Genomic DNA, 27,365 nt, shown 5'->3' on the forward strand with positions numbered 1-27,365 from the left:
AGACTGTATCCAGCCGATTAAATTTTTTTCAGCACTGGGTGCAATTCGACCGTCGCTCGAACCAGAGATCTCTGCACCATAGATCCAGTACTCTATCCACTGAGCCACGAGACCCCCGTGATATGTGTCATTTTGCCTCTGAGCTCCACAATTGATCGAACAGCACCTGAATTCTTCTTTAAAATTGTATATAGTGTCATAATTCGGCTTAATTTAGCCAGTACTTGGAATCTTAGATCCTAACTAAACTAAAGCATTGATTTTTTGTTTAAATAAAATATTTTTTAATAAACGCACTTTGTTCTTTCATCATTTTTGTTTTATTCGCTTTTTGCATGGTAGAACTAAAATTTGTAAAATATATTTACAAATTTCTTTGAGTTATGTTTTTCTTGATAGAAATAAGAGAAAACTTTAAAATGAAATTTGCAATCTAGAATTTAGATTCTCCAAAAATTTGTCCTCAGTGTTTTCAACCGTCAATTTTTAAATTGACAGATATTTGTAAAAGATTTTTGTACTCACTTCACTTTAGTCAAATTTTGCTGTGTGCGGGAATCGCAGCTGTGGGTGCATTTTATCGCTGTGAATCTCTGTGATACTGCCCAGTGTTGGGGATGCTGATCCCTAAGTGATTAAACTACTATCTTATAGTGCGATTGATGTGAAAGAAGGTGACCAAAAGTGAGGAGAAAGACGTGAAAAGTGCGCGTGAAAAATTTGCAGAAAGTGTCGCAGTTTTCTAGGGTGGCGTCTCACTTTTTTTCCGGGGGGACTTTTGATCGCTCGAGGGGGGCTTTTGTGGTTCTTGGAGTGTTTTTGTGTGCAGTTTGACTCCCTGGGTGTGTTCCATGATGCGTGAAAATTGACTTTGGCTGTTTGGTGAGGGGATTTTCGCGTATTTCCGCTAATTTTTGTGGTGCAAAAGAAGAAGGGGGTCATCACTAATGGTGGTCTGGAGTAATTCACGCCTGGTGAGGATTCTCCTGGTGGGGGATCAGGGTGTGGGCAAAACCTCCCTCATTCTGTCACTCGTGAGCGAGGAGTTTCCCGAGGAGGTGCCCCCAAAGGCAGAGGAAATCACCATTCCTGCTGATGTGACACCCGAACAGGTGCCCACAAACATCGTGGATTTCTCAGGTAACTTCAACCACGTGCTTCCCATCTACAGAGCAAGCCTAAATGACCAAATCCCTTGCAGCCGCTGAGCAAACTGATGATGCTCTGTCGGAGGAAATTGCCAGAGCTTCTGTCGTCTGCATTGTTTATTCCGTGGAAGATGACACAACAATTGAGCGCATCTCCTCCCACTGGCTCCCCCTGATCCGGGAGAGTATGCCAATGGATCAGAAAAAGCCCGTAGTACTTGTGGGCAACAAAGTGGACCTAGTGGACTTTTCCACCATCGACGTGAGTTCACCTTTGCAAGGTCTTATGTAATCACGCGCTGGATGAATTGTCAGATTTCCTATTTTCAGCAAGTTCTCTCCATCATGGAGGCATATCCCGAGGTGGAGAGCTGCGTAGAATGTTCCGCTAAAACCCTCCAGAACATCTCTGAAATGTTTTACTACGCACAGAAGGCTGTTCTGCATCCAACTGCTCCACTCTACAGCACGGAAGATCAAGATGTAAGTAATCTCGTGACGTGATTTGAGGGTCTTGGGGTCATTCGCTCTACGTTGTTTTGATTGCTTCCGTAAAGATTCTTTCCCCTTGAGAGTTTCGCAATTTCTTCTTCATCTTGCAGAAGATTCTCAAGTGAGGCACTTGAACATTTGTTTTTTCTTAAAGAGGAACTAATAGGATTGCAATAAGACTTATTTCGTCGTATTTTCTGGTTTTCTTATTCAAAATATAATTAGTTATTATAATTTGATAAAACAAAACCAGTTATTATACATTTTAATGTTCTCGAATAATATTAAAGCCTTAGCTGAGATTTTACGTGTTTTCTGCGTTCGTAAAAAGTTGTTTATTTCATTAATATTTTATTTTAAATAGTTTTTTTTATTAGAAGAATATATACGCAATGCATTAAAAAGGTGTATTACGTACGTATTCTCACGCAATAATTTTTATTTTACAAATATTATTTTCAAACTGAATAAGGATGTGAGCGGGATAACTAATATAAGGATTTTCTCACGCTCTAAAAAAAATAATAATAATAATAATAATAATCTTTATTCATTCATAGGGCTTAGAGCCCTCTTTTACAATTTGATGCATTACAATGATGCTAAATCTTATTGAATATCAATCGCTGTGTGCGATGGATATACTTCGACACTGAATGATATCCAAATCAAAGTCCTGTGGTGGGGCGGGCTGATCAACATGCCTTCCAAGCAGGACAGAAGATGCTCGATGACTGCAACTGAAGTAGTCAGAGCGATTGAAGAGCTCAACCGGTTAGGGAGCTGATAATACGGCATTGATGGCTTGCACAAAGAATGACTGATGTGGCAGTGCTTCATGATAAATCCTATCAGTATGTGTGTTCTTGCTGGGAGTTCCACACTAGAGTTGTCCCCATCCAGACTCTCATTTTTACATGTTTGGCACCGGGCGCGATTCGATCTCACTATCGATCGAATCAGGGATCTCTCGCGCCAAAGACCCAGCAGTCTTACCAACTGAGCCAATGAGATCCCCAAAATCTAATATATTTGTTTCCAAAAGAAAAAGAAAAGCGTCTTAGCTTATCTTTCATACAGTTTTTCGGTTAATACCGGTTTACAGTAGAGTCTCGCTATAGGCCATCGCTCTATAGTCCACAATTTATCGACCGTTGATTTCAAAACACTGATTTTAAATTAGGTTATGTTTTTTGTACGTAACAAGCATAATTATTTTAATATTTTTGGCAAACTTTATTAAGTAGTTGTGATAATTGTGATCCACAATGAAGAGAGCAAGGACAAGTACCACAATCGCAAAGAAATTGGAGGCCGTCGAGCAATTTCAATACTAAAAATCGTTGATAATTTTAAAAAATTACATGGACTATAGCCCAGCAAAACTTCGATCTGCAATTCTGCACTTTTGAAATTTTAACGTTTCTTGTCATTCAATCGGATACTTCGTGTGGCTTCGGGATAGTCGTGCGACTTCGTGAGCATCGCGAATTTCTTTCGTGTTTTCTAACCATTTCCTTACCCTTCGTATTTTCTATTATGGCTGATTTAATAATATTGTATTATAACATTATAATAATATTGTAAAAAAAGGAGAGTATTCACGTAAAATTGTTGAATAAAAATTGAATTTTAAATAAATTGAAATACATATTTTTATGCAGTTAAAATAATGCTTAGAAACATTAGAAAGGATAGAAGAAATGTAGAAATCATCTAAATACTCTAAAGAAATTCTGCCGATAATTTTAAAATTTTCTATAGAAATTCTGCAGAAAATTCTGCAGAATTTTCATACAACGATCGGATCCACCTTAGAACAAAATTCTGCAGAAATTCTGCTGATTTTTCGGCAGTTAGTAATTCAAATCTGAAGAATTTCTGCAGAATTCTGCAGAATTTGCCGGGTGGGAGTGCGACCAAGTGTCAAATTTGAAACCAAATATGGACTATAGCGAGACTCTACTGTAATACCGATTTAAACTGGTTCGTAAATTACCACACTGAGAGAAATCCGAAAAAGTTAAAATAACATTCCGGAAATGTTAATTTTACCCTGCAGTATTGATCCGAAATCGGTGTAAATATTATGCTTTTTAGGTGTATTAGGGGTTAAAGTTACCTTTTTTTCATGTTAATTTTACCCTTAAAAAGGTGTAAAATTAACATTAAAAAATGTTGATATATTTTTACACCTAAAAAGTGTTAAAGTTATGAGGAAAAAAAGTTAATCGCACCCTCTTTTTTTTTCTCAGTGCAGAAAACCATTCCAAAAATTGAAAATTGATGAGAAAAGTGTGGATTATCGAATGTTTTGACCATTGTAACCTTGAAAAATCGAAAGAAAAATTAGTAAAGGTCATTGGCATTATGTTCGAAAATGTAAGAAAAACAAGAGAGAGAAAAAGTAAGAGAAAACGCCCTTAGTCAAAATCCGTGTATTAAGATATCACGAAAAACAAAATGTTAATATCTTATATCTTTCGATCTCTAGGCCAAATTTGTTAAAAGAAAATCTATAAATTACCGGTAGTTTATTGATTTACTACCGTTTAAAACCGATAGTGTGCGGTTGAAGATTTCAAAACCTTTCAATTAAACGCAAATTTTCCAAATCAGTTGAGAAATAGACCCTGCTGAGAGTGATTTAGTGATTTAACTTTTATCTTGGAATATTTGTTGTCAACAATTTTTTTCGATCATCAAGTGACTATCTCCGAAGTACATCCAAAAATGAAATAAATCTTTAAAACTGTTTTTAAATTATTCAACTTGTCACCGTGTTGGAGCTTAACTCTTTCCGGACCGCAGCATATGCTGCAAGCCAATTTCACAATTTTTAATCAAAAATATCTAAGCTCAGGAATTAATTGAGGTCCTACAAAAAATATCTTACATTTGGACATCCTTATAGTTTGTAATCATCCACAAGAATCGGATTTTTAACAGTTCTGAATAATTAAAAAACATTGTTTTTCATAGAATACGATTCTACGATTTCTTTCATCTTCAAATATGGTTTAGAGGTACTCAAGGGGAATATTTCGTCCGAGGACACCTATGCTCGAAAACCATTTCGATAACGAATTTTCGAAGACCAATATTTAGCCACTTTGGAGGGCCTATATCAAAATCTAAAATTCATCCGATTGAACTGAAGTTTTAGTATATTATAGATGATCTCAAGACCTTTTCAGAACGTATCTATGTTTCGGTCTACATCAAGCAGTTACCTAGATACAGAGCCTCAAACTTTGAAATTTTGAAATATTTCCGCGATCTTGATTTTTAACCCTCTAACGGGCAAGACCGCCTCCAGGCGGTCTTCACAAAAATCACATTTACAGCGACAATAAAGGTTTTATTTATTTAAAAGTGCTATAGTGTCCTCGGTAATAGTCTTATAAACATTTCTTGAAAGTTTGAACTCATTTTGACTCTTCGTTTTATTGCTAGTCCCAGTTTTGTGTGACAGGTCAGAGAAAAAGCAACAAAAAATATTTGTGCAAAAAAACTCATTTCCCATTTCCATAAAAATACCGATTTAAAGTTATCTGACTAAAATAAATTTATTTTTTACTGAAAGATATGTCATTCTACTTTGTACATTTTATTAAAAAAAATTGAAAAAAAACTAAAAATGTGAATTTTAGAAGCAAAAAGCATTTCAAAAAATTTTTATATTTTCACACTTAGCGCCTAAACTAAAAGAGATAATGAAGAATGGATGGTTTTTTCTACTTTATTGGATCATAATTATCCTAGAAAACATTGTTTTAAAACTTTTTTTTGCATATTAAAGAAAACACTGTTAGAGGGTTAATTCTTGAATTCGAATGAGTCGATTATTGTCAAAGTACCAATATGATGGCATTTTATTGACTATCAACTCTAATTACAAGTATCCGTTTGCGAATCATTGCATCCTATTTGGTACATATATGTGGAGCTCAGAGGCAAAATGACACATATCCTATACTTTAGCCATAGGATATGTGTCATTTTGCCTCTGAGCTCCACATATATCCCTATAAACTTTAGCATGGTAGACCAGATCGGCGAAAACTATTAATAGGTCCTAGAATTAAAGGAAATCTTACAGACAGAAGGGGGACAAATCTACCCACAATTACAAATATTTATACAGTAGACTCTCTCTCAATCGGGCATATGGTGTAAATTTTTGAGAGATTCGGGCTTCAAAGTTATTGTATATTCCACAAAAAGCGCTCAATTATAAAGAATCACGATAAAATAAGATGAACTAAAGCGAATTTGAGCAAATTTGCTTTCAAAATCAAACGTGAACATTGTCTACAACATTTTTTGCCTAATTCAAAAAGAGCCGATTGAGCGAGAGTCCACTGTATTTAGAATTTGATCTATTATTAGGTGAGATACTTAACAATCTCATCTATTTATTGATGCAACGGTAGACTTGGCCCGTAAAAATCTGTTAAATTGACTTATCAATGTAGAGAATTCAAACTTGCTATATTTTTTTTTTAATGTTAAAATATACGCTGTAATTAATTTAAAATTATTTTTGCGAGCCAAGTCAACCATTTAATCAATAAATAGATCAAATTGCTTAAATCGATAGATAAACTATCTAAGTATTATACCATAAAAATTTCAGAAGCCTATTCGAAGTTATTTTCGAAGATACCTAGACGAAAGTAAAGGAGTACCGAAGTAGTTTGCAAGTGCTGGAACGAATATAAAAAACTTTAGCGTGTTTTTTTCACTTCTCATTTTTTACATTTTCACGAATTCGAAAGAAAAAATAACAAAAAGAACTTACGAGCTAATTGAAATAAATTGAGGCTTATGGTGGTGGACATACCTACGATGTAAGCCGATTTAATTTATTGATTAATTTTTCGAATTCTATGACTACCACCAATGAATTCCTTGCTCCGAATGGGTCCGAATTAAGAAGTACAAGATGTTTCATTAACGAATGCGGTTTTAAGTTGGAGAACTTTCCTTGCGAGGAGTTCATGACTTTTGATTTTAGAGGTCCTTTGCCTAAGTTTATTTTATCTAAACCCCTAGACAGACTTAAGACTTAAATAGACCGACGGCTTAACGTAATTATAATCAAAATAATGATTTGTTTAATTTCCCATCAGTTCCCCACTAAGTCATTTATCGGTTTATGCCGAAAAACAGAGTAGTCAGAAACTTATGGAAATGTAATTTGAGCATTATTTTGATTATACTTACGTTAAGCCGTGTCTCGGCTTAAGTTGTAAGTGTGTCTAGGGTATAATCCTTTACTATGAAATTTTACATGCTGAATATTCTAAGGGATCAGCTTGAGACTTTTTGGGTCCTTACTCTCTTTTAAAATTAATTCTCTTCTAGTTAAATTAAAATAATCATTGAAAACCTACTTTTTAAAATTTTTTATGGCAAATTAAAGTTAAAACATTGTCCTACACTGAGAAAAAAAGAGGGTGCGATTAATTTTCTTTCCTCGTAACCTTAAGACTTTTTAGGTGTAAAAATATATCAACATTTTTTAGTGTTAATTTTACACCTTTTAAAGGATAAAATTAACATGAAAAAGGGTAAATTTAACCCATAATACACCTAAAAGCATAATATTAACACCGATTTCGGATCAATAATGCAGGGTAAAATTAACATTTCTGGAATATTATTTTAACTTTTTCGGATTTCTCTCAGTGTAATATTGTATTTTTTTAAACCGTGACAAAATGTTCAGATTTTACGAATCTTTTCAGGTTTGTTCAGGTTAATTATGAAAATATATAAAACTTAAATGAATAAAAATGTATCCCAAATCTCAAAAGGCTCGGTCGTTGTTGTGTTTTCCAATAAAAAAATATCGCCTAAAAAGGGCTAATATTTGACCTTCTAATTCAAGAAACCCCTTAAAATAACCCACTTTTCCTCCAAAAGTGACACAAATAAGGACCTCAAAAAATGTAAAATTAGAATTTTAAAAACAAATTTTTCAAAAATTAAAAATAAATATATATTCATGTAAAAATTGAAACTCAACACGTCTCTAAAATATCACGGTGCGAAGGATTCAAATGTCCAAACCTCTTTTCGGAAGGATCCTAATGGTCCTAATCTAAACAGAAAGCATTGCTACAAAATTTAAAGTCCTCAGAAATTAATTGCCCTTGTCTTCCTATCCTAATATGCACTTCAGACCTAAGGCTTAGCCATGTGGCTTATCTTCTTTAATATCTCATCAGTCAAGCTTTTTTGGAAAATTTTGACCTAGAACTGGGTAATGAATGCCAAATTACCTATTAGATTTTGAAAAATTAATAAAATCGGTTGCTGTTTTAGGTTTTGAGACCCTCGGAAACTAGGCTAAGCCCATAGTCTGAAGACGGTCTTAGCCCCATATAGCTTAAGTTCTCTAATATCTTATCAGTCAAGAGTTTTTAAAAAATTTTGACTCAGGACTAGATTTAGTAAAGATAAATGACCTATTAAATTCTGGAAAACTAAAACAAATTGCTTGCTATTAAGATTTTAGGATCTTCGGAAACTGGGTTAAACTTCTAGTCTGAAGACCACCTATCCCACAATTTCTTCAAGAACCTTGTTTGTTGTGAAGTTATCAAGTAAAACCATGTGGTTAAACCTCAAATCTTAAGACGGCATTAAGGTAGTACTCGTAAGTAGAATTTTCTCGGCTTTCCCAAAGCAAGTTTCGTAATGCGGAAATATTGCTTACGAGAAAATCTAGTCCTTTTTAGATTAAGCCAAAAATACTTCAACGGGTTTTAGAACTTTTATTGTTTATATTTATTTTAGTCATATAATACCTCAATTTATCTTTTTGAAATTGTCAGCGCAAGATTTTCACGCATTTTCTGGTGCTACGGAAAATCTTGGAAAGAGTCCAATGGTGCCACAAAACAGCTGTATAATTCTCTTTTTTTCCTGTTTTTTTGACACCAACAATTTGCATTGTCCGGGTTCAATGGTTCTGAAAAATTCCTAATGCAAAATGACTTTATTTTTTTGGATTTTGGGAGGATCTGATAATGTTTTGCTCTTCTAAAAATTGTCTTCAAAATTGAAGTTTGATTAGATTGTTCTAGCATCTAGGAAATTAATTCATCTGTGAAATTCTGACTCACACCGAAATCAAATTAATTTGCAAATGTATGCCAATATGAGACGGTGACCATTAGTGCTGATCGTGTTTCAGCTTACGAATGAGTGCAAGAAGGCCTTGGTGAGAATCTTCAAGGTTTGCGATATCGATGGAGACGGTCTGCTCAATGACTACGAGCTCAATCACTTCCAACGGCGCTGCTTCAATGCTCCTCTGCAGCCTCAGGTGTTGGATGAAGTGAAGGCTGTGCTGATAAAGAATGTCCCTGATGGGATTCGCCAGGATGCTGTAACCCTCAAGGGATTCCTCTTTCTTCACTGCCTCTTCATTCAGCGTGGAAGGAATGAGACAACTTGGGCAGTGCTGCGGCGTTTTGGCTACAACGAGCACCTGGAGATGTCCAGTGAGTATCTGCATCCGCCAGTGAAGGTACCACCGGGAAGCAGCACAGAATTATCTCATCGTGGTCAGCAATTCCTCACGGCACTCTTCGATCGGAGTGACCGTGATGGGGATGGTGCGCTGTCACCTGAAGAATTCAGGAATCTGTTCAGTGCTTGCCCCAGTCCACCGTGGATGTCAGACATCAAGTGGACAGTGTCGACCAATGAGAATGGGTATCTCACTCTTCATGGCTGGATCTCCAGATGGGCTCTCATGACACTGGTGGATTTGCCCAAGACACTGGAATATCTGGCATGGCTGGGATTCAATGTGCACGAGAATGAGTCACAATTGGCGGCAATTCATGTGACCAGGGAGAGAAGGCTGGACTTTGCCAAGAAACAGAGCAGTCGATCGGTCTACGTATGCCATGTGATTGGCCAGAAGGGTTCCGGAAAGACGGCTCTGTGTCGTGCCTTCATCTACGACGATATGAGGGTGAGTAATCCGTTTTTAATAATTTTACAGCATTTTAAAATTGTCTAAAATTTCCGAAATCCATATTTAGTCTTTAATTATTTTGAATTATTACTGAGACTGTAAGGAAACTCAAATTAAAAAAATATATATACCAAAGACTTTGGCTTGAATCCATAAAAATACAGGGCAATTAGAGTCAGGAGCAAAAAAAAGATAATAGGGGAGGTTGGGGCAGTCATGTAAATTCATAAAGTTTTTTTCTCTGTTCAAAAATAATAAATAAATTTTGATGGAAATGAAATAGGAATATTTAGAATGTTTAAAGTCTTTTAAAGAATAGTTTCAATAAAAATAATATTTATAAAATTAAAAAAAAAGTATTAGAAAGGCAGACAGTTGAAAAAACATATCAATTTTACGTAGGGGGAAGTGGGGCACCTTTGAAATTAGAATTTTTCACCTATTTATAAAAAAAAATCAGTTTTATCATGATATAATTTAGCTGCACAAACAGATTAAGAAGCTAAATTATATCACGATAGGGCTCAATTTAATTTAAAAATAGGTGAAAAATCCCAATTTCAAAGGTGCCCCACTTCCCCCTATGTATTTCTGTTCTGAAACAGCCTTTCATAGTCCGACTTTCAATGTGTCCGACTTTCAGCTCTGTCCGACTTTTAGCAAATTACCCTGTAACTTAAAAGTAATTTTACATAATTTGTCTAGAAGTAATAAAATTAAATATCAAATTTTGTTATCTGTCCCGACCTGCGAAGTATTCAAAAACTTTAGTAATGAGGCCAAATTTGCCTATTTCGGATCAGATATACCCTTTCTAGAGCCAGTGTCAGTCAGTCGAATGGTGAACATTGCGGAACAAGTTGTGATCCAAGTCCAAGTGCAGTGTAATAACTCTGGATTTTCCCTGCCATATTCGATACCTGTTGAAGAGGACATCCATCCTCGAAACGTCGTAGAGAAAAAATTGCGAAAATCAAGAAAGGTTTAGTGTTTCCGTCTATTTCTTGCTACATTCCATCGAACCGAAATTCGTCTGAAACATCTTTCTAGAGTCTTTTAAAATTTTGGAATTGAAAAATCTGTCTAAGACAAGTGATTTAAGGGCAATATAGTGAGATAAAACTTGGAGTTTTGAATGAGTTAAATTACGGATAAGCAATTTTAAAGTTTGGACAACTCTATTAAAACTCGATAAGAAATAAAATAAAAAATTCTTAAAGTACTCTAGAATAGAATTTACTAAATTATCAAAGTTCGAATTTGTAAAATCGTTTCGCCGAACTTCCACGTTGCGGAATTTCAAAGTTCCATTTTCCATAGGCCGAAAAGCCAATTTATAATCGGTTGAAATCGATTAAGTCGTGTTAGGAATTCCATGTCCTGACCAGCCCTAAATCGCCCTAAATCGATTAAGAAATAAAGTGTCTTCTAGAGTATGTTTCACCCTTAACTTTGGAAAACATTTATTGGGAGTGATTCAAGATAATTTTCTTCTATCGACGACGCCGAAATGCACGCCTGGGCAACTTTGAAAACTTATCCAAATATGAAAAAAGAGAAATGTCAAGACCTCTCAGAAAAAATTAAAATCTAACAAAATCGTTTGGAAAGTAAGGCACATAGTTAGAAGATCTTAATTTTGATCTCAAAAAACTCTAAATTGAGAATTCTTCGGTTCTTGAAACCTTTCTAAAACTCATAAGAAAATAAAAGAAAGCGCTGCAGCCGTTTACGAAATTAACCAAAAACAAGATTTTGGAGGGGTTGGGGGGAAGAAAGAAAACGTTTCGGAAGGAAGTCGATATATCTTACCGTGTGGTCTCCAGCTCGGTAAGAAATTTTCGAACATAAAAGAGCAATTATTCGAACAAAATAAGTCACTTACGGATACTTCACCGACTTATTACTGATTGGGTTTATTTTAACCATTTCTAAAACTTATCTGAAAATAAAAGATATCAATGGAGCAATTTTGGAATAAAAAGAAAAGAAAAACGCCTTTAGAATGGTTTTTTTTTCTTAAAACCCATGATGATATCTCCTAAAATTTGATTTTCAGCCCGGTAATAATTTAATCAGTGGGAAAGTATACGGGAATCAGACTTAAGGTAATTGCTAATCGTTTACCAGGCAACATTTTTTAGGAAACCGTGACGTTGAATAGTAAATTCGAGGCAAATGATTCATTCGATTTTGAAAAATAGGAAAAATTGTTTATTATTCAGAATTTTCGAAAGGAACGGAAAAGCTAATCCTTGAGTCTGAAACTGATCATGGTCATAGATATTCTACTATTCAGAAGGAATCGGCTTTCTCATCAGCAATTAAATTAATTGATTTTTTTAACCATTTTACTACTCGAACTCCAAAAAGAGAGCGATATATATGGACGGCTCTATTCCATATGCTTAGCCTTATATTACTCCGAGAGATATATTGTACCAGGAACCTGGGACCGAGATCTACAACTGGTGAAATTTTGGTAGTTCGAAAAAAGAAATACACAGCCAGAATAAAAAATCGCCAGTTTCAAACGGCTCTCCTGAAGACTTGTCATTCTGAGATAACATGGAAACGTTAATATAATCCCTCTATTTTGAGTGATATATATTTCGACTCTTTATCCCCTAAGGGAGTCTTAGTTTGGTAGATTTTTGGAAATCTAAAGTTTCGAGTTTTTTCAAGTCACTCTGTTCGTCCGGCCGTTACCAAAGAGCCGAAACGGTTAGAGATAAAGACTTTGAACTTTCGGGGCATGCCCCCATAAATCGACCCTGAGACCATTAACTCGCCCCTCATTTTTCCCCGCCACTCCCTCTTCCACCAAAACCACGATTTTTTCATATTTGGATATGTTTTAGAGATTACCCAAGAGGACATTTCGTCCTTAGATGAAAATACCGTTGAATCATTCCTAATAACGGTTTTTCAAGGTCAAAGGTTAAAAAGACACTAGAGATCGCATTTATCAATCGAATGGGGTCATATTTGGGCACATTTGAAAGGTCTTGAAATTTCCTATAAAAGTGAACCTATTCCAGACGGTTTTGAATCGGTAATGAACCGGTTCATAACCGATAAATAATTTTTGTACGAAATTCAATTAAATTACTCTTGACGAGTATTTTGGGAAATATTTATTTTGAGTGATTTATAAGTCGGTTTAAATCGGTTGTAAACCGGTAATGAACCGGTTATTTACCGATAAATAACTTTTGTTCGAATACAACTTTTATTACTCTTTAAATTATATTTTGTGGAATCTATTGAGTGATTTATGAATCGATTTAAATCGGTTGAGTACTCGTAAACTTGAATGATGCGAAAGTACTTTTGAAGTATAGCATTTAAGTCACGAGTTCGAGCATTTCGCGAAACCTGGGACGCTTTGCCACCCCTTTATATAACAACGTAAAAACTAATTCATAATTTCAGTAATTCATGCTACTGCCCCAACCTTTCCTATTTTTTAGGGCTCAATGTCTTTAACATCACGAAATGAGAATTTGACCTATTCCTTACCATGGTATTACACATGATACGAGAATTGAGTGATTTAGTTGATTTATTCCTGGGAAATTGTTATCCGAATTGCTGTCGGAAATGGATTTTTAGTAACTTTAGTCCTTCAATTACTTGGAAAAAAAATATCCCAACAGAGATAGAAATACATTGACATGCAAAATTTTTGGTCAAAATGACGGATGGAAAATCCGACATCCCATCGAATTTGTTAAAATTAGCCTTCATCCTCTTCCTTGATTTGAATTCTGGTTACCAATTTGTTTTCTTGGATAGTTACTCTATCTAAATCAATAGAGTTTGTAATGAATTAAGGCACAGAATTTAAATTCAGTGACCGTATTTAAATTTTTGGCCTTTCCAATGTGACAAAATTTGTTCGAAATGGATTAATAATATTGGCGCATTAATCAAAAAAACAAGAAAAAAACGAAAAATTACTAAGAAATCTATTTTTCAATGATTGAGCCTGAAAAAATCTTTTATTGTTAAGATTCGTCAAACAAAAAATTATAAAGGAAGATTATAAAATCCGAACGCGTTAGCCTTTGAATACTGATTTTTTCTTTTTTTTTATTCAAATAAAAAGTTTAAGTTTATTTCTTATTTCGACCTACAACAATCTCTTATTTTTTGACATGCTTTGTGGCTCTTGCAGAAGATCACAGAGAAAGATCTTAGAAGTGGTGTTCAGCACTGCATCAATGTGGTTCAGGTGTATGGTCAGGAGAAGCATCTGGTACTTCGAGACATTGATGTGAGACAGGTGCTGGATCCCCTGCAGCCAAATGAGGTTCACTGTGATGTATCCTGTCTAGTCTATGATATTAGCAATCCCAGTTCATTTGAGTACATCGCCCGGATCTACATCAAGTATTTTGCTGAAAGCAAAATTCCCGTTTTGATTGTTGGCACAAAGGGTGATTTGTTGGAAGTGCCTCAGAACTACCTTCTGCAGCCGACAGAATTTTGCAGCAAGTACAAAATACTGCCACCGCAAATTTTCAGTGTGAGAGACAACAAGAAGGATCTCTTCACTAAACTTGCCACAATGGCGGCTTTTCCGTAAGTATTTATTTCTTTTATTTTAATCTTTTTTTTAAAATTTTTGTTATATAAAAATTCTAGGGTAAAATTGATTTTGGGAGAAAAGTTTATTAGGATTTTTTTTATTTCGGTGGGCAATCGGGTTATTAAAAGCAGTTCTATTTTTTTTAATATTGGTGAAAGAGTAAAAGTTTGAGGGACAAATAACGTTTTATAGAAAAAGTTCTTCTAACTTTGATCAATGTTTTTTTTTTTTATTTTGAAATTGATTTTTTCTTGCACTTCCTCTAACAAATTCTGTATATCTTCTTCTTTGATCACATGCACTCACTCCTGACCAATCGTCTAAACAAACAAAAAAACAAACATGAATAATTATACAAAAAAAAATGACAAAATAAAATCCACGAAACAGTCGCTTCCAAGCGGCTTGGATCCTCTTTTACAAGCACAGGTTGGTACAGCTGTGGGAGACCACGTAAGTTCAGCTTAAATTAACTATTTGTGCAATAAAAAAAATATGTCGCAAAATATATTTAGTTTAATCTTTTTTTTTCGTAAATTAGTTTTAGTTTTATTAATTTTAGAGTGAAATAATCGCACGCGATTAACCAGTGAACATCAACATTTATAAATATTTATTAACAGGTGCTTTGAAGAGCAACGCTTTACTAAAATCGATACTAATCTTCATGTAAATAAAAGTAGTGATACACCTTGCATTCATAAGCAAACGAAATTTTCATTCAATCTCGATTTTTAGAACACTGAACGAAATCCGAAACAGTTAAAATAACATTCTGGAAATGTTTATTTTACCCTGCAGTATTGATCCGAAATCGGTGTAAATATTATGCTTTTTAGGTGTATTAGGGGATAAAGTTACACTTTTTCATGTTAATTTTACCCTTAAAAAGGTGTAAAATTAACATTAAAAAATGTTGATAATATTTTAACACCTAAAAATGTTAAAGTTATGAGGAAAGAAAGTTAATCCCACCCCAGTTCTTTCTCAGTGAATGAATCTGATTTGATACTGTCTAAACCGTCTAAACAATCTTCTACAACTACAACGTCTTCCTTTAGACCATTTTTGTAAATATTCAGTAAAATTTAGAATAAAATTGCTGAATAGAATACTTATTAAGAATAATAAAAGAAAAAACACTAAGAAATTATAGAGATATTTTCAGAAATTATATTTTTTCCGGCGCTCCAAAAGTCCCTGGAATACAGAATTATCGGGACTCCGAAAATGTCGGAATTAAGAATATTCCGGAACTCCAAAACATGGAGTCCGAAGTCTCGTGAATCGGAAAATCCCGAGACACTGAAATCCCGGGACTCCGAAATTTAATGTTCCAAATATCCCGTAGATTCTCGGAATTCCGGGACCTCGAACATCCCGAGGTATCGAAATTCCTGGAACGTAAATTTCCCAGGATCATAATTTTCCAAGATCACGAATATTCGGGGTTCTCAATATTCATGGACCACAAAACTCCCAAATTCCCCTGACCCCAAGTAACCCACGGACTCTGAATTTCCCGTTATCTCAAAATTCCGAGACCATGAATATTCCGGGTCCTGAATATCCCAGGACCACAAAAATTCCAAATTTCCAGGACTCGATATCCCAGGTCCCTGAAATCCCGAAATCTCGAATATCCTGGAATCTCTAAATTCTGGGATTCCGTAATATCTAGTTCACGAATATTCGGGGTCCTTAATATACTAGGAACACCGAACATCCCAGGCCCTGAAATCGGAGTTTAGACCCTGAATATCTCAGATCCCGAATATCCCAGGGCCCTGAAATCGGTAAACCTCGAATATCCTGGAGTCTCGAAATTCTAGGACCCCGAATATAGGGGAAGGTTTTGAAGGTTCGTATTAAAAAAGGAGTCCAAGATTTAAGATTTTTTACTGAATGCCACACACACCGAATCAATTATATCACTATATCAAAAAAATCTCTTACTTATTGGGTTCATAATTCTGCCTCACAAAATGGAAGTCCTTGGATTTTCCTCTACTGGAAAATGAAAATGTAGCGGCATTTTTTACGAAGGTGCCCTGGTTAACTCAGCTTCGTACCATTTTTTCCCACCTCTGTAAACCTCATTTTCCCCGAAAACATTACACCGGACACAAAAATTTGGGTATAACTACTTAGATGGAACTTTCATCTACTTGTTTTCACCATTTGTAGGAGGTATCACGCATTAAAAATCAATTTTAAGCTATTTTTCTAACACATATTTTTTGACACTCGGAAAACCATTTTTTCCCTGCGTTCTGACAGTCAGCTAAGAGCTTGGTTAGGTATGATTCTCTCATAATCACACCTAATGTAATCCTCAGATTTTCTCTAACACCTCTAATTGGTCTTATAGGACATATTTCGGACGTAATTGATTTCAAAAATGACCAGCCACCAATTTAAAGTGAAATGTGGGTAGTTTCACTTTAAAACAAGGAAAATTGAATGAGAAATGCTCAAAATACATCGAAGTGGCAATTAAAGAATCACATCGACCATAAGCAGTCTAGTTTCATCACTGCACAAATCAGAAAGTAGTAATCAAACCTATTTTAATCCTTGTTTTTTTCTCTAACGTTTCGGTCTTACAGAACATTTTTTGAACATCAGTGATTCTTAGAATTACCAGTGATTAATTTAAAGTAAAATGTGAAAAATTCCGCTTGAAAACAAAGCAAATTGTACAAAAAATGTTCAAAACGCACCGCATGGGCAATGAAAGAATCACACTTACCATAAGCAGATTCAGGCTTAATGTTTAATTTGACAGAAGTATAATAAAAACATCTGATAAAGTCTCATTTTGATGGGGAATTGCGTGTTTTCCTTCGATATTTTAGTGAAAATTGTTTAATATCCCAAAATTTTCTTGTGAATTTATTCAGTGGAATCTCTGATGAGTCAAATATCCCGAGCGGCGTGCACAGTGTAACCCAAAACAGTGAGGAATTCTTAAATTCGGTGGTCAATAATTTTGACAGATGTTTTTACGAAGCTGCAAAATTCAATTTTCCTGAGCTGCAAGGGTGGTAATTTTTATGAATTTTCCTCCACCAACAAAAACGACCTCCTTCAAGCTAGAGATTTTCACGGTAAATATTAATCCTAATAAACTCTCTATAACATGGAATAGTTGCTTTTTCGATAAAACACTTGCAGTGTGCAAAAATGCATAAAATATTACTCATCAGAATTACGATTTTAGGCCCATTTTTTTATTTTTGCCTTTTTGGCCCAGGAAAAAAGGCCTAGGCTTTCAAGTGTGTCAGGAAATGTGAGATATAGGACTAGCTTTTAGATTATATGTCCATGGATGAAATTCATTTAGTTATTTGGAAAAAAATCAACTTTTACGAAGCTGCAACATTACGAAGGTGCAAAACCTTCCCCTATACCGGGTTCTCCAAATTTCGAGTTCACGAATATTTGGGGTTCTAAATATCCCAGGAACACAAATTTATCAGGACCCCGATATTCTAGAATTGCAAATTTCCTAGACCCTGATTATTCTAGAACCCTAAAATCCAGGGACCCCGACATCTATGAGTTCCAAATTTCCGAACTCAGAATATCCAGGTGATTTGTCGGTTAATTACATTTTTCTCAATTTCTAGAGGCCTTAAGATAAGAGTATTTATAAAATTCAAACTATCATCTCCACACAATCCGTCTACTGCTGACTTATCCTTCAAACGACATTCCGAAATATATCTCCATTATTATCCGTAATTATCCATAATTATCCAAACGATTTTTTTTCTTACCCTTCATAAAAAAACTAATAGTTTGACGAGTTTTGCATACCCTTGCTTCTTCTGAATTGTGTGCTATTCAAAAGTAATTTTAAGCCACGCCCATTTTTCACGTCATAGTGAAATTTATGTTTTCAATTCTACAGTTTTCAATTTGGCAGTATATTAAAAATTCTGAGCAAATTCTTCCCAATATTTCTTTTTAGAAATAGGCATAAAAACCTCCCCAGATTGAATGTAGAAATGATGTGCTTGCTGTGAATTTTTATTTGAAAACAACTGTTGAGTGAAGATGCGTGGCCTATTTCTAAAGGCGGAGCTTGTTCAAAAATTGTTGTTATGTTCAATAGAAGATGTATACTCTCAAATCGGAATAAAGTTACTTATGAATGCAGGTATAATTTGGCTTTTGACGTGAACTGTCAAAAAAGTGTGGTCAAGAGTTGCTTACTAAAAACCTTCGGCTGATTTCGGAATTATTCGTACCAGAAAATGTCGGATTTGAAATTTAAATTAACCAACAAATAAAGCCATAAATCTTCACCTCTAATGAATCATTCTGTAAAATCATTTTGATTGCAATCTCATCATGCAAAATGTAAATCAATTCTAGTGAAATCCCATTAATGAAATATATTGCTATAAATGTAGATAGAGAATCCGTAAGAAAGTCACGTAGATTTTTCACTCAATTTCATTCAGAGAGTTCTTTTTTGCATTTTCTTTATTAAAATTGTGTTGATTTATTTTCTAAATATACTTTCTTCATAGTTTTTTTCCTCTATTTTGTTCCAAAATTTATTGACATGGAAAGATGATCAAATGGAAACTTTATAGTGTTTTTAACAATTGTAATTCTTGATTGATGATTTCTACTTTCAGTCCCCTTCGACGCGTCGTGAATTTCCTTTTTATGAGCCCCAACACTCAGACGTCTTGGTCCCAACCATTCAATGTCAACAGGTGCAAATTTCATTGAATTTTCTTCTCATTTTTAAATATTTTCTTCATTACTTTTTTACTCAAATTTATTTTTTGAGCATTTACAAAATTTATCTCGTAGACACAAATTTCTTTCTTTCTTATTTTCAACACAATGCACTGTTACACTTCCCCTTTTAGTTAATGATTTTAGGTAGTTTGATAAATAGAATAAATGTTGGTAAAAACTTTCAATAGAAAAATTAATTATCTGCTTTTTATAGTGCTTTGGAAGATAAAAAAAAAAAACAAAAAATGGTTTTATTGTGCATGAAAGAAATTCTTTAACGGTTCTTAGGAACAACAATTCAATGCTTTGTAATGTGCTGGAAATTTATTAAGTGCTAACTCATGTAGAAAAATCGCTTTTTCCTAGTACACAACACGTTAGATGTTTCAAATAAATTTGCCTGTAATTATATCACAGTACAGTTCCTGGTGAAAATTTTAGTACACTGAAAAAAGTTTATAATTAGATGACTCAATGATATTTTATTTTGAACAGCAAAAAATTTAAAAGAAATGAAGATAATGTTTACTTGCGGGGCAAGAGGGTTACCATGGACCGAAAGATCGGTTACCGTTTTTGGCCTCTATGTCAGAAAAATGCGTAATAAGTAAGATTTATATTACCAGATTAAATCAATTATCCACATTTTTATTTAATTTAATAAGATTTCAGTCAAGATTAAGTATTCAGAAATGCCCAACTAATTTATATCAAACATATCAAATCACTTTCGAAAGGTTTTCGAAATTAACCAAAACTCGTAGTTTTATTGGATAAAATCGGTTCAGGTGCGCACAGCGGCGAATATTCGGACTGGATTCCCTGCAAGGCAAGCTCAAAAATGAAATAATTTATGGATGCGTTTTCGATTAAACAAATGCCCTATTTTTTCTCTACGTAATTTTTGGTACCCCTAATTTTTCGCCCGCTTTACGGCGCCTCTAATTTTTCCAGAACCCTGGGCGACCGTGCTATTCGACTCCACTCTCCTTGCTACAAACACAGAAAAAAATAGATATAATCCTGGAATAAAAAAAAAGAGGGATGAGAGGCATCAGAAGAGAAATGTCCGTAGATAATATTAATTTATTGTAAGAGAGGATTACCGACGATCATAAATCGATACTTTTTACCTCTTTAACCATTTGAGTTACAGTTTAGTGACAAATTTAAAAAAAAAACAAATTGTAAAGTAATAGGATCGACACATCTACGACCCAAAATCGAGAGATGAGTATAAAATCTTTTTCTAGGCTAATTAGAAATGGGATTTAGCTACAGGGCTTAAATCAGCCTCCATATTCTTATCAATCCTTCTTCTTAATAATAACAAGTAAACAGAAGTTGTTAAGCAAATTTACAGAAGGCTTCATTTGCAATGAAGCACAAACACGTGCATTTCAATGGAAATATCGTTATTAAGACACATAAAAACATCCCTTGACATGTAGCCTGTGGAGTTTAAGCCAGAGTTCACTTTTGCATACAAAAACGTATGGAAAATTCTCTGCATTTGCGACCGTTACTCTTAATGACTTAAAAGTGGGGACTCCCTTTTGAAAGTTACTGATCCCTGTGAAAGGATATATAATATATACTAGATTTCTGTTTAAATAACTCTTCCCGATCGGCTCTGTGAATTGAGTAAAGGAGCTGGCTTCAAATAGCTCGATCGATGGAGTACGTAGCTAGTAGCTACCGTATTGAAGATGTGTACAAGAATACACAGATGGAATAACTTCTGATAATTTCAAGACAAAATTCAAAGAAAAATCCCTCCTAAACTACATTGGATGCCACTAACAGAAATATCTCTAGAAAAATAATCTTGATTCTCATTTTTAAAAAATCTCTATGAAAATTCATTAAATAGCTTTTACAGGAAAGTCTAAATAGCTTTTTATTCTAAGGAACTTCTTATTAACATTTATCCAGTTCTTTCAGCAGTCAAAAAAATTGAAGAAACTGCCTACACTAAAGACAAATTTACTTCAAAAATTAATCTTTTTGTCAAAAATTCCTACCAATATGTAAGCAATTGTTTTCTCGAAGACTTTTTGAAGCATTTTGAGACAGAATTTTATCATAAATGTGTACACAACTTAGAAATTACAATTTTTTCAGATTCAGGAGTAATCATGGGGTAATGTTTGAGGGTTGTAAAAAATAAGAAATGTTATGTATAGATCGGCTTGATATTGACCCCTAATATCTTTAGGAGGATCGACAGGAGTGGTTTACTAACTGAGGGCCCAAATACTCAGACAAATGCCTGAAAATGTTTAGGCTGTAAAATTTGGGAGTAAAGGATTTCGTAAAAGAAATTTATGCAAAAGACTTCTAAATGATTGTCCCAATTCCTCAGTCGATTGACAATTTAGATTAAATCTTTACTGCCAACTTTTATAGGCTAAATATTCTCGAGAATCACCCTGAGTCCTAAACCCGAAACCTTGTTAGAGGTAAGCGGTTATAAATTAATGAATAATTGCTACACCATAAGGTAAAGTACCCTATGTCGACCATTTAAGGATAGATTTTGTGAAAAAACGTTATAATTTTTGTTTTTTGATAGGATTTTTACCTAAAACTATAGAATAAATCCTTATCTATCTAATTGTGAACTTCATTTAGTCATAATATAATTGAGGCGCTCAGAGCAAAAAACTCTAAGTCGTATGCATTTCCCTATTAAAATAGCGTTTTTTGCTCTGAGCTCCTCAATTTTAAATTATAAAAAAATTAAAATGTTTCAAAAATGCGAAGTGTTCCTTTACTCGACCACTTCAATTTCAGTGTTCCTCTACTCGACCGCCTGGAGTTCCTCTACTCGACCACCCCTTTTTTTAGTAAAATTAAGCAAATTACAAAACTATAATATCACGGATTTGACTTTGGCGTGTTCAACACATCATGAATAGCACTTAAAATTTAGTTAATCATTAAAATAAATAGGAAAACTCACTTTTATGAATTCATTCAGATGTAGAAGAACATTCAAGTGAAAAAAGCTTCACTTGCTATGATTCGTCGACCGGTCGAATTGAGGAACATTATATTTGAAATGCACTTTCAATTTTAATACATTAAATTAATCTTTAACTTAGTCATGGAACTAAAATTTTTGCACAGTAATAAAGATAAAGTCCTCAACTTGCGATTAGACTCAAAATTTGAATTCTCAAGTAATCTGTAAGAGTAATAATTGAAATATTTTTTAAAGAAAAACGTCAAGAATATCAAAAAGTATGCCATAATTTGATGAAAAATTGCGAGTTTTTATTTAAAACTTTAACGCTCCGTCTTTTTGATTTTTTTAGTGTTTTATGGTCAATTTCTATGATATTTTCACTGATTTGAATTAATTATAAAATAATTGACCCAATGATGTTAAACCATTCGCTAAATATTACTGTTAATGTATTTCCACCGGTCGACTTGAGGAACCCAGGGTGGTCGACTCGAGAGGCGGTCGACTCGAGGATAACTTTACCTTACATTTCCGCGTTCTGCTCGATTAATTTCCGAATTACTGCTGAATTAAGTTAGTTCTTCAATGACGTGGGTAAATTAGGTATTATTATTTATCATGTCGAAACACTATTTTGAATTACAATGTATCCATTACAATGTTCTCGTATTGGAGGAATCTGCTGATCATAGATCGTCCAGTAACACATTCCCCGTGGTTAATGCTTCTTCGGTGCTTCTGAACTTTTTTGGGCAGAGGCGGTGCATTTTTTATTACGTTATCAAAGTGAAAATATCTTTTTCTGGATATTCAGATCTTTGCACCGGGCGGGACTCGAACTTACAGCAACTATGAGTCAAGCCGGGGATTGATCCTCATAAGACTCAATGGTTTTGCCTATTGCGCCACTGAGATTCACGGTAAAATAACTCAATTGGGGTAGAAATAGTTATTACTCTTGGACCGAAAAGTATTTTGTTGCTTTTTTTCACTTCATGGAAAATTTTTATAAGAAATTACGTACAGAAAGTTGGATATAACGTCGTTTTTGATAATATTTTCGGTCATTGTCGTTATTGATTTAAATTTTGAGTGGTAAATTGTTTTCTTAGGTAGTCACACTATATGGATAATTGATGGTTGTAAAGGTTTATTGTTAAAATCTTAGTAAGACACATGCTTTATGATAGTGTCTTCTCGTACTTTTTTACTGTTTTTTCCACATTAATAATTTATTAATGGATTAATGGAAACAATTACAATGACATGCAAACCTGTTTTGTAATATTTATTTGAATTTAATATCTGTTTTGTGTTTTTCAATTTTTTCCTGTGTATAATAATTTCAAAAAAAAATTCAGCGTGTACTAAAATTTTCGCCATGTACTGTAATTTTTGTTGATCGTCAAGGAATTCCGTTTTAATTTAAAACTTTTTTTGGTATTTGACCAAATGCAGACATCTGAAGCACTTTGGATTGACCCCAGGTGATCCTTTGGTGTGGTGGAAAGCTGGCCTAGGTATTGCTGCCATCACTGTAGTCGGATGGTATGTTGTGAGAGCCTTCCAGAGGAATACGTCCACCAGCTACAGCCATCGATGAAGCGGCAGGGAAAAAGAGAGAGTGGCAGCGCTCGCACAAAAAAAAAGGTGTAAATAATAATTCTTTCCGTGAGTCCAGGACACGACGCAATTGTGGGGAAAAAAAATAATTTGTATTAATTGAATAGGATTTTATTCCCAAAGTAGAAGAAAACAGTCAGTCATAAAATAATATTGAAATATCGCAGACACGTAGTCATTCAATGATAATTAGAAATGTGTAGAAGAAGAGAAAGGAAGTCATCAAAAAAAGAGATTGTTTAAGCTTGGAATTCCGTGAGAAATTGGGAGGGAATAAAAGTATGAAGAAAAGTCTTGTAGATTTTCACTGTGAATTTCTTTTTTTTTTTTTTAATGTGAACTCTTGTAAATATTTCAATCACAATTTTCAAGCTTTTTCATCTCTGGTTGTTTTATCGCGTTTTGTTTTTTTTCTTTCTTTTTTTTAAGTCAACTGATAGCGAAATACTTAGTCAAATAGATGATAAATAAAATTTGAGAGAAATAAAATGAAGGAAAAATTGAGGATTTGAAGAAGTCTTATTGGATTTGGATATGCCGATTTTCTTCCTCAAAATCTTCACTTTCACTATCACTGTCGTAGTAATAATCCTCGGATTCACTGTCTTGATCATCATCATCATCCCCCAGGCCTTCAATTGAGTCATCATTCTGTGGGAAAAGGAAGCAGATTAGAAGAAGGGAATGGGCTGGATTAGCAATGAGGGATTCCTTACGTCATTCTCAAGATGGAGATCCAATTCAACTTGCATCCTGAAATCCATGGCCAGGAAGATGGCTGTGATGAGAAGGGGAAGAGTTGTGCGACTGTTCCAGGCGAGTTTTGTGAGGAACATGAAGGTTTGACCAAAGGCGGATTCCATGGGGATGTTTCTGGAAAAATTGGAAAATTAAAAGACATCGTCTTTGAGCTAGGAAAATGCCGTGTATTCTACAAAAACAAAAGGAAGTTTCTACAAAGATTGGAATGATTTTTGTTCCCTCCGGAATTCCGGAATTAATCGTAAAAATCAACATGGGCTCCAGAAGTGAAGTTTCCCTCCTTCAGCACCTGAAGGAACTTCTTGGTGGTCTGGGAACGAGTCACTAGCTTCCCATCCGTGAAGAGATTCGTCATGGTGCTTTTCAATTGAGCATCGATGGAATTTGTACGGATTTCCTCTGCCATGTCCGTGTCAACGGGTCCCGGAGAATAGTTAAGCACGACAATGGAAGGATTCTCCGCCGCCAGGCAACGGAAGTACATCTCCCGGGCAGCACGAGAGCTACAGTAGAGAGACATGCTGGAAAAGGGTTCAAGGGCAGCCTTGGAAGTGACATTAACAACAACTTTCTGATGCTTCTCGAAGGTCGCCAGGAAAACACAATTAAGGAGAGCCACAGAGAAGACATTCATGGCAAAGTGCTCCCTCCAGATGCCTTGAGTATCCAGATCACCTGCCCACTTAGTCACATCCCCCAAGGTACCAACATTGTGAATGGCCAGGGCAAATTCAAAAGACTCCTTTGAGCTATTGGCAAGAGATTTCCCAATAATTCCCTCCAGTTCCTCCTTTGAGGGTTCCGTGAGATCCACCGAAGCCGTAACAATGGTCACTCGATCATTCTCTCGCAAGATTTGAGCACGAGTCTCCTCCAAACCGGCAGCTGATCGGGCTAGGAGAAGAACCAAACTACCTGGCTTCAATTCTTTGGCACATTCAACAGCCATAGTCTGACCAATGCCCCTAGAAGCCCCAGTGACCAACAAAAATCCCACCCTATTGAGATCCACCGCCAAGGAACTCATTCTTTACCCAAGATTTAGCGACTCCCGTCAGAAGTTTCCGCCTCGGCCTCCTTCGGCTGCTCCTCCTCCTCACTCTCCACCTGCAAATGATCGTGCTTCACCAGATGCACCACCTCTCCCACCGACAGAGCCTGTTCAGGATGCAAAAACCTAGCAATCTCCTGAGCTGGCCGGAAATCCGTGTTAGACACTGGAGCGTCGAGATTGAGATCAATTTCTCGATTTTCCTGGACACCACTGTCACAGTCAACAAGGAGACTCTGCAAGCAAGCTTCACGCTTCTCAGCCAACTGCCTGAGGACACTGGGATCCTTCTTAATGCGTCTCAATTTGGATTCTGCAAAAAAAACCTCAAAAGTTGGGAATGTGTTTTTGAGCAGAAAAAATGTGAATTTGACCAACCTAATCTGTCGAGGTACTCCTGGGAGTCTGGGAGACGTTCACTGGCTGGTTGGAAGTTATCTTCGAAGCCGATCTCCGTTGTGAAATCACTGTTTTTGTGCGACTCAGATTCCAGCCACGGATTCATGCTGTCAACTGAGTAAACTGCAAAATTTCATGAAAAATTCCCAAGTTCTGAAAAATTCCACCTGTAACAATTTGTGGTTGCTTTCGTCAGCAAATGTCGTAAGTTATAATTTCATATTAACAAATTTTATTATTATTTATTTTTTAATGTAAAAAATAGGGTTTTCCCAAATACTTTTATTAGATAAATATTATGCTATTATACTTTAAACCTTTTAACGACGAGACACTTTTTACGGACTGAAAATCAACAATAAAAATTAAACTGGAAAATATAATCAATGATACGTCTTACATCTAATCTTGGAAAATCCAACAGAGTCTGATTCGGTGAATTTTATGCTTCTACGAACGATAGAGACAAAAATAGCACAAAAATTTAAGTAATTTTTCTGACAATACCAATGAATAATAATTTTCTTTCTAATGAAAAATATTACGTATGAGTATTGTAGTTTTTATTGCCAAAAAGGTTTTGCTTAAAAAAAAATTGAAGGTATAAAAAAATAAATAAAATCAATTATGAATTTGAGTAGTTAAAAATTCGTCGTTTTTTAGCTTAAAAATTTACTACAATAGCAAATAGCTAGAGACTTGCAAAAAATATTCTAGATTCCTTCAACCTTCTACTTTACAATTATGTACAAACATAAGAAAACAATAACTTTAGGTATTCAGGAAAAATTATTGTCTTTATGGGACACCGGTGTTCCAATCGTCCTCAAAGGGTTAAAATAATTTCACATTAAACATAACTTGATAAAATTCCATATTATTTAGCTGTTTTCTCTTTTTGAACACCAAGCAAAAAAAGAATAGATTCAACTATCATTCCTCATTTAGATATAGAAATATATCAAGACATTTTTTTGTAATTTTACAACTTTTTAGGAGTACAGTAGACTTTTGCTAATCTGTGGACTCTTTTTCCGGGTGACATTAAAAAAAATCCGTGAGACAGTTGAATTTTAAAAATTTTGTTGACATATTGTTCCAATTTTAGGTCTTTTTGTTAAAGCAAATGTGGTCTATCTGTAATTCTTTCTCACTGCAACTTTTTTGGACACTGACTACACATGTTTAGAGACAATATCGATTCAGTCAGGTCAGGATTCACTCCACAAATTTTCAATGTAAACAAAAAAATCGTTGTATTTCAAACAATTTGATGTGTATCAATCGCAAAATCCGTACTTTCTTTTTCGTAAGGGTAAAAAATATCTAAAGAAATTTTAAAATTTGAAATATAAAATGAGAAAATGGAAACACGCTTGTGTTTGTTTCCCTACAATTGTGAGAAAATTTGTCAAATCATTTTTGAAATACCCCTAAATGCATACAATTTTTTAAGGCTTTAAATTAGTAATGCATTTCTTATGAACAGCTGAAAATAACTCGAGAAATTGGTGCTAACAATATTTTACATATAGTACGGCGTTCTGTAATTAATTCAAAATTCA

General features: G+C 34.7%; 4 protein-coding genes across 16 annotated transcripts; 1 reads left to right on the plus strand and 3 right to left on the minus strand.

Annotated features, from left to right (window-relative positions):
• Window positions 1-517: 517 nt before the first annotated feature.
• LOC129799691 (mitochondrial Rho GTPase) lies at window positions 518-24,101 on the plus strand. Of its 12 annotated transcripts, none has more exons than XM_055843825.1 (8): window positions 518-1,140; window positions 1,202-1,410; window positions 1,464-1,631; window positions 8,848-9,636; window positions 13,820-14,226; window positions 14,624-14,686; window positions 18,886-18,966; window positions 23,424-24,101. In XM_055843825.1, the coding sequence occupies exons 1-8, from the start codon at window positions 948-950 to the stop codon at window positions 23,566-23,568; spliced, it is 2,055 nt and encodes a 684-aa protein (XP_055699800.1). In that variant the 5' UTR covers window positions 518-947; the 3' UTR covers window positions 23,569-24,101. The 12 variants fall into 12 exon arrangements, with proteins under 12 accessions (XP_055699800.1, XP_055699807.1, XP_055699809.1 ...); XM_055843827.1 differs by having other exon boundaries at window positions 526-1,140; window positions 14,624-14,662; XM_055843826.1 differs by having other exon boundaries at window positions 526-1,140; window positions 1,479-1,631.
• Window positions 24,102-24,107: 6 nt separating this feature from the next.
• LOC129809906 (uncharacterized) lies at window positions 24,108-24,451 on the minus strand. The gene is made up of 2 exons (XM_055860087.1): window positions 24,305-24,451; window positions 24,108-24,239 (listed from the first exon to the last, which is right to left on the minus strand). The coding sequence occupies exons 1-2, from the start codon at window positions 24,449-24,451 to the stop codon at window positions 24,108-24,110; spliced, it is 279 nt and encodes a 92-aa protein (XP_055716062.1).
• LOC129799698 (uncharacterized) lies at window positions 24,397-25,942 on the minus strand. Of its 2 annotated transcripts, XM_055843854.1 has the most exons (3): window positions 25,780-25,942; window positions 25,385-25,714; window positions 24,397-24,461 (listed from the first exon to the last, which is right to left on the minus strand). In XM_055843854.1, the coding sequence occupies exons 1-2, from the start codon at window positions 25,904-25,906 to the stop codon at window positions 25,392-25,394; spliced, it is 450 nt and encodes a 149-aa protein (XP_055699829.1). In that variant the 5' UTR covers window positions 25,907-25,942; the 3' UTR covers window positions 24,397-24,461; window positions 25,385-25,391. The 2 variants fall into 2 exon arrangements, with proteins under 2 accessions (XP_055699829.1, XP_055699828.1); XM_055843853.1 differs by lacking the exon at window positions 24,397-24,461 and having other exon boundaries at window positions 24,494-25,714.
• Window positions 24,494-25,377, minus strand: LOC129799696 (sepiapterin reductase-like). The gene has a single exon (XM_055843850.1). The coding sequence runs from the start codon at window positions 25,375-25,377 to the stop codon at window positions 24,586-24,588; it is 792 nt and encodes a 263-aa protein (XP_055699825.1). The 3' UTR covers window positions 24,494-24,585.
• Window positions 25,943-27,365: the final 1,423 nt, after the last annotated feature.

Source organism: Phlebotomus papatasi, chromosome 1, assembly GCF_024763615.1.
Source record: "Phlebotomus papatasi isolate M1 chromosome 1, Ppap_2.1, whole genome shotgun sequence".
Lineage (NCBI taxonomy): Eukaryota > Metazoa > Arthropoda > Insecta > Diptera > Psychodidae > Phlebotomus > Phlebotomus papatasi.

What these genes read in the sequence shown, in the direction of transcription:
- LOC129809906 (XM_055860087.1), bottom strand. Translation starts at nt 24,451, where the DNA reads ATGGAATCCGCCTTTGGTCAAACCTTCATGTTCCTCACAAAACTCGCC. An exon ending in ATCTCCATCTTGAGAATGAC is followed by an intron (nt 24,240 to 24,304) that starts GTAAGGAATCCC and finishes CTTTTCCCACAG; the next exon opens with AATGATGACTCAATTGAAGG.
- LOC129799696 (XM_055843850.1), bottom strand. Translation starts at nt 25,377, where the DNA reads ATGAGTTCCTTGGCGGTGGATCTCAATAGGGTGGGATTTTTGTTGGTC.
- LOC129799691 (XM_055843825.1), top strand. Translation starts at nt 948, where the DNA reads ATGGTGGTCTGGAGTAATTCACGCCTGGTGAGGATTCTCCTGGTGGGG. An exon ending in AAACATCGTGGATTTCTCAG is followed by an intron (nt 1,141 to 1,201) that starts GTAACTTCAACC and finishes AATCCCTTGCAG; the next exon opens with CCGCTGAGCAAACTGATGAT. An exon ending in CAACCATTCAATGTCAACAG is followed by an intron (nt 18,967 to 23,423) that starts GTGCAAATTTCA and finishes GACCAAATGCAG; the next exon opens with ACATCTGAAGCACTTTGGAT.
- LOC129799698 (XM_055843854.1), bottom strand. Translation starts at nt 25,906, where the DNA reads ATGAATCCGTGGCTGGAATCTGAGTCGCACAAAAACAGTGATTTCACA. An exon ending in GGAGTACCTCGACAGATTAG is followed by an intron (nt 25,715 to 25,779) that starts GTTGGTCAAATT and finishes TTTTTTTTGCAG; the next exon opens with AATCCAAATTGAGACGCATT.